At 41.0% G+C, this 6,580-nt stretch overlaps 1 protein-coding gene across 1 annotated transcript; it reads left to right on the top strand.

Annotated features, from left to right (window-relative positions):
* Nucleotides 1-488: 488 nt before the first annotated feature.
* On the top strand, nt 489-3,512 carry zgc:162730 (uncharacterized protein LOC564559 homolog). The gene is made up of 2 exons (XM_022206181.2): nt 489-642; nt 1,201-3,512. The coding sequence occupies exons 1-2, from the start codon at nt 610-612 to the stop codon at nt 2,443-2,445; spliced, it is 1,278 nt and encodes a 425-aa protein (XP_022061873.1). The 5' UTR covers nt 489-609; the 3' UTR covers nt 2,446-3,512.
* The last annotated feature ends 3,068 nt before the right edge of the window (nt 3,513-6,580 follow it).

Genomic DNA, 6,580 nt, shown 5'->3' on the forward strand with positions numbered 1-6,580 from the left:
GTTTCTGTCGAGGCGTTTGCTCCAGAAAAACTCCGCTCTGCTTGTTAATTTGACATGAAAAGGCTCAGTGTACAGGTTTTAAACAAACAGCCCTCTTTGCTGCTTCGCACCTGAGTGCTTCAGATTCTGAAAAATTTCACAGAGTAGGAATGATTTATCACTCTTCAGAAAACCTCTAGTCGTTCATAGGAATGAGCACATACGGAATAAGAGTAAATAGAGGAAAAATAAGCGTAAACTACTTCTGGGCCTGGTTCCAGAGCATGTGTGAGCTATGTAAATAAGCCACTTTGCTTGCACATGCCCACGAAACTGAAACATTTCACACAGCCAGCTAAAAATACACAGTTTTCTTTCTTCTCTCTTGCTCTCTTTTTTTCTTCTTGTTGTTGTTTTACTACCCGCCCATCTCTGAGCTCACTGTGAAACTTGAGGCAGGGGGAGGGTCATCCGGGAACATTGCAGTGGAAACTCCTCCCCATGAGCTTTGAAGACAATAAATAGACTGGCAACTGGAGAGAATAGTCAACTCTAAGTCTGGACACAGGTTTCCAACAGTCAGCTGTGGATCAGAGCTAAATCTTCTTCTTGCTGGCAAAGGGATACAGCATGTCCGATATGCTTGACGACTTCCTCACAAAGGTGAGATTTATTTTTTCATTTTATTTTGGAAAATAAAGGCTTCATAAAGTTGGAATAGATTAGTTCTGTAATTCTTTTCTCAAACTGACTGGTGTTGTTTCAGTTGTTTATTCCTACATATTTTATTCTTCATGTGAATCACTGATTTGACAGTGAACTCTTTTTGGACTAAGTTTAGACACAGGGGGGTTGTTTCCCTTCAAAGATCAGATAAGAGAGACAGTCAATGCCGATGTGTTTGTTTCTTGAAGTCCAGTCTTCCAGTTTTTGAATATTATTGTAAAATAGACACCAAACAAATCTATTCTCTGTATTTGTTTAATGTGACTGCATGTTTTAGCAAAATGAATTCTAGGAGACTGCTTTTAATATATATATATATATATATATATATATATATATATATATATATAATTACTCGCTTTGTTTTGACATTTTCCGATGCAAAACCTCTCTTGAAACGTCATTTAAAAAAATATATATATATAAGATGATCTTTATGAGCCAAAGTTGTCTTGTTGGATTCTGTGTATTAACTATTTCAACCCTCTGTTACAGAACTTCCTGAACCTGGCCCTGAACGATGCCTTACTCCCGACACAATCTGAACTCAAAGCCCCAGGGCAGAGTCGGCTGAACCGGTCAGCCTCCTTCTTCTCTCCCCCTTCGCCTCCTGCCTCCTCCAGCCTCAGCCTGAGCACTGAGCATGTTAACAATGATGACAATGGCAGCTCTTTCTGGCCATCCAACATCTGGAGCCAGGCCCCTGTCTCCAACCAAAAACAGCTTTCCTTCCGGCCCGACCGCTCCATGAGCCTGACTGAGTCCAGCAGCAGCCTGCTCTCCTCCTTCAGACAGCTGAAGAACCTGGAGGGTTTTCCTTCAGGCCCTGCTACTACTGTGGCTCCCCCGCCAGGCTTCCCTCCTTCAGCCTCCCTCCCAGCTCAGGTCCCACCAATGCTGTCCTCTAACCGTTACAAGACTGAGCTGTGCCGTGGTTTCCAGGAAACTGGCAGCTGCAAGTATGGCAGCAAGTGTCAGTTTGCTCATGGCGAGGCAGAGCTGAGAGGACTGTACCGCCACCCTAAGTATAAGACGGAGCCCTGCAGAACCTTCTACAACTTTGGCTACTGCCCCTATGGCTCCCGCTGCCACTTCATCCACGAGGAGAAAATCAGTGGAGGCCCATTGCCATCTGCCAAATTCCAGCGGCAGCCAACCGCCTCAGCAGCCGGTGGTCACAATCCTCGCCACCAGCTCCGCCAGAGCGTCAGCTTCGCTGGGTTCATGGTCTCACGCAGCTCCTCTCCTCCATCATTCCAATCATCCTCCAATGATCCCAACCTGTGCTTCACCCGTGCTCCCTCTGTTTCTCCACCTCCTGCTGATCTCCTCTCCCCAGTGTTTGGAGACTCCATGCAGAGGGAGGCAGCAGCATTCCAGTTTGGCAACCACCAGACCCGTGCCAGTGCTGGAGACATCCATAGCATTCCTCTCATCATGGAGCCAAAGGCCTCACGCTGTGTGTGTGGCCATGGAAATAACTTTAACAGTAACAACAGCAGAGCCTTCACCAGTGTGGAGGAAGGGCAGCACCAGGACAGCGCTATGCTGTTTCCTGGTTCTGGAGGCCACGGAGGATTCGTGAAACCTGCTGGTCTCCAGCGTTTCTCCTCCGAGGACTCCCTGGAAGACAGCTACAGCAGCAGCAGTGGAGGTTCCAGTGGAACCGAATCTCCAACTTTTGATGGCTCAGCCACCAAGAGGCTCACTGTGTTCGAACGTCTGTCCCTGTCTGATTAAATGGATCCAAAGGGGGAAGAACAGCAGAAAAGTGACACTTTATTAAATTTCTCTGTCTATCTGAAAATTCTTCAGAACTAGAACAAGTCAACTAATTGACACAGTAACACTTAAAGTTCTTAATTTATCTTTGTAAAAAATGGAACTCATCTTCGACGAACTACAGATACTGAGATGATTTTAGCACCCAAATGTTATCAGGCTCTATTTTTATACCTACAAATATTGTGTAGCTTATTAGACCTTTGTATGTGGTCTTCCATAAGAATTAACTCCTCTGCAGGTCTTGACGTTACCAGCGACCATTCTGGTTTGTAGTTACCACAAATCTGTAGTGATCAAAATGCTTGTCCTTAGTGATAATCATTAATGTCTGTGCCTTAAACATTTTCCCTGCCTCATAGGCTATTCATACTCTGTGCCACAAACAGTATGTTTGATTCAGTAGCCTTAATCAGTGAGACCTGACATGTGTCTGTGATATGCACTTTACAGCTAATTCAAATGGGAGAAACTGCCAAAACTCCCAGTAGCATTCAACCAAAGCTTCATTCTTAACTCTGCTTTGTGTGTGTATGTGTGTGTGCATGTGCCTCTGTATATATGCATGTGTGGGTGGATGTGTGTCATTTTTCTGAGACCTGGAGTGCAAGCAAATATACGCTGCAGAATGCTGAAAGTGTGCTCATGGAGAAACGTAGCTGACTATCTGTATTGTGACACATTCAATGAGATTTGATTCTGTAAAACATTCTGTTATATTTGCTGGTTTGTAACTTGCACACCATCTTTGATTCCCCCTCTGTTTGTTTGACAGCCTGGTTCAGGGAACACCGCAGTATTCCTTTTGGTTATTGGTTGCCTTGTGATGTTTAACTTAAACTAATATATTTATTATATTTATTTGTGTTTAAAGAAAAAAAATGTATTTTGTATTTTATTTATGGAGAAAATATTTCAAGGTCTGTGAAATACCAATGTGAGAAAAAAAAGCAGTAAAAAAGAGAATCCTATATTTTTAATTGCCGACAAAATAAAATTCCGAATAAAGAAATGATTGTATGATATTGTTTTTGACTTGTGTCATTAATTGAACAGATATTTGCTCGTCTTACTCACACGTCATAACTTACATCATTTTAGTTTAATACGTTCATTCTGGCAGTTTAGAAACTTACTCAAACATACTTCCTTTTAAACCTGTATTCATGATTTCACAGTTTGAAATGAACAGCAACTGGCTGTAAGAAAAGGGGAAAAGACAAAGATCTAAAAAAAAAAAATCTGATTAACTTTTGGGTCAAGTCCAACACCACCATTAGATTAGCTGATGAGAAACAAAAAGAAAAAGAAATAAGCAGATTTTAACTGAAGGTTGTGAATCAATTCAAACATATTCAGAGCATCATATGGCAGCTTCATGTTTATATTCATATGGTGCAGAGTTGCCATTTTTTTGCACTTTAGTTTAATTATATTTCTATTCAGTTAAAGTAATTGATAAGAAACAACCCACTGCAGAGTAAACCCTGATGAACCCTGTCTGTCCAGCCTTTGTTTTGTGGCATACAGTGTCTTTGTTGTGTATACAGTGTAGTATTTAGATCACCATCAAACAGAGTTTTATTTCCAGGTCGGAGCTACAATGCTCCAGATTTGGGAAATAATCTTCTTCTGTGCTCTGTTAAACTTCATATAGCGTCTGTACATTGGTCAACAGCAGCCTTCAAATTCATAAGTTTTACGACAGAGAATGTTAAAACATTATGGAAATTCCTGACGCTTTGTAGCTGATCTTTCCCACAAAAATAAAAGTTAAAATGGTAAAATTTATATAGTGCTTTACTTGATATGTCACATTCACCCATTCATGGCAGGAGCTGCTATGCAAGGCACTAACCACGACCCACCAGGAGCAATTAGGGGTTAGGTGTCTTGCTCAGGGACACCTCGACATGAGCTTGACAGGCTCCAGTTACAAGACGGCCACTCTACCCACTGATCCATGCCGCCCCAGTTGAGCAAGACTGACTGCAACCAGCATAATAATAATAATAATAATAACAAAACTACAGAATTTCATGCCTGAAATCGGCCTCTTAAAACACATTAGCCAATGTAGAGCTTTACAGTTTGGGCTTAATGTCAGAAACAGACATATCTAGATAAATAAAAACCTGGAAATCTGGTAGCAGGAGGAGAAAAGTCTGCTAAGCACTCACTAAATGTGTTTCTGTGTTCTCTCCCCTAAGTACATCATGGAAAAATCTAAGAAATGGAGGGAATATCCCTTCATGAAATTCACAGGTGGTTCACACGTGAAATAAACACTCTGCATCCAATTCATTGGGATGAGCTTTTGGGGGAAAATTAGGAAAACCCCAAAACCTCAACCAAACCTTAAGCCCCCGAGCTCTTTTCTGTCACGTCTCATGTAACATGCAGGGAAATTCATGGGAATTTCAACCAATTTGATTGATCGCCTCCTCTTCAGGGGTTGACTAACTAATTTTGAGAGGGCTAAATGGTCAACCTCTTGGGATTGTGTAAGGCACATTTACAAGTTAAGCAGAAGTTCGTGAAAATACCCTGTTGCAATTCCAGCATGTTCTTGTGTTGTGCAACCTGCCACCACAGCCACCACCCTGCTGCTGTCAGAGCAGAGCTGTGTAGCAAGGCTGCCATCTGGAAAAAGAACAGCCCATGTTGCAGTATCGGAGAAACAGACACAAACAAAAGGCACTATTGAAAATCTGGGAGATGATGTTGCATTAGTCCAAATAATTGTACATGAGCCCGGAGCTTACAACATTGTACAAGAATGACTAATATTTTCTGTGCAGTTATTTACACTTATCTCAGATGAAATTCTAAGCAGAGGATAATTTGCAACACAAAAAAACGTCACGTAACTCTGCCAAGGCTGGATCGAGCAACATGTTAAGATACACGTAATACTATTGAATCACGTTTCCTAGGAACTTGTGTGGGCTCCAGAGTCTAATAAATTGTCTTGGAAAGTACCCGACGGATGACAAGTTGAAGGAAAAAGCTTAACCTTCGACCCCAGCAGTGAGGGGTTCCGATGAGTGTGTTTGACTGTGGGGGAAATTACATACGTATGTTTTGGATCCAAGAGGCAAGAGTCACTGCAAATTAGAACAAAGCTGTACCGTCCTGTGATGACACATTTCTATCCTGATGGGAGTGGTCTCCTGAAAGGCATGTTTGACAGCATTCCCCACCACCATCATCAGATCGTCAAATGAGAGCCAGCTGGTTTTCCATTTCTAGGAATACAGAGGAGCCAAACAAAATCGTCTGTATCTGTATTTGCACATAAGAATGGATGTTTGAAATGCACATAGTTGTGCTTTTCAGATGCTGACAGGTGTTTCACATCTCCGCCATGACTCATTGCGGTCTTGGACACTTTGCAGATGGTATGAGCTGTTTCGGTCGAGCTAAGTGTAAAGTGTTTCCAGATGGTAATAGTTATTTCACTTTTTTTTCAATTATTTGGTGCAGGAACAACAGACTTAAAAAATCATTTGTCCCTCCCACCATTGGCCTTTTAAACAGCACCGTGCCATTTTATATTAATTAATTTTCTTTATTTATTTAGCATTTATCATCATATCCGTTTGTCTTTAACTGATGGCGATTTTATTATTTAAATCTATTTGTTGTCTTTATATCTTACTTCATTTTATTGTGACATCTTTGGTCTATTGCATGATTTTTAGAGTGTGGAGGAGAAATTGCCCCTCTGGGTTACTAAAAACTACCTTGACCTTGATGCTTATTACATCTTAAACTAATTGTATTGACTGAATACAAGGTAAGAAAACACTTTCAGTTCTCATTTCATAAAATATAGGAAATAAACACACAATTAAAACTGCTTTTCTCTGCACTGACTTGTTTTGAGCAACTACAGATGATAGTAATCACAATTAAATATTGTGTTGAGAACAAGTAAAATAGACGTTTTTACTGAACCCATTCACAATGATATGGATCTGTCTGGAAAAACATAATGGCTGCTGCAGAGACATGTCAATTTAATTTTTTTCCAAATAATAAGCAGCATTTGGGTGGAGGAGATATCTGTTTCAGTTTCATTATTTGTGCC

The sequence above is a fragment of the Acanthochromis polyacanthus genome, chromosome 13, assembly GCF_021347895.1.
Source record: "Acanthochromis polyacanthus isolate Apoly-LR-REF ecotype Palm Island chromosome 13, KAUST_Apoly_ChrSc, whole genome shotgun sequence".
Taxonomy (NCBI): Eukaryota; Metazoa; Chordata; class Actinopteri; family Pomacentridae; genus Acanthochromis; species Acanthochromis polyacanthus.

What these genes read in the sequence shown, in the direction of transcription:
- zgc:162730 (XM_022206181.2), top strand. Translation starts at nt 610, where the DNA reads ATGTCCGATATGCTTGACGACTTCCTCACAAAG. An exon ending in TTGACGACTTCCTCACAAAG is followed by an intron (nt 643 to 1,200) that starts GTGAGATTTATT and finishes CCTCTGTTACAG; the next exon opens with AACTTCCTGAACCTGGCCCT.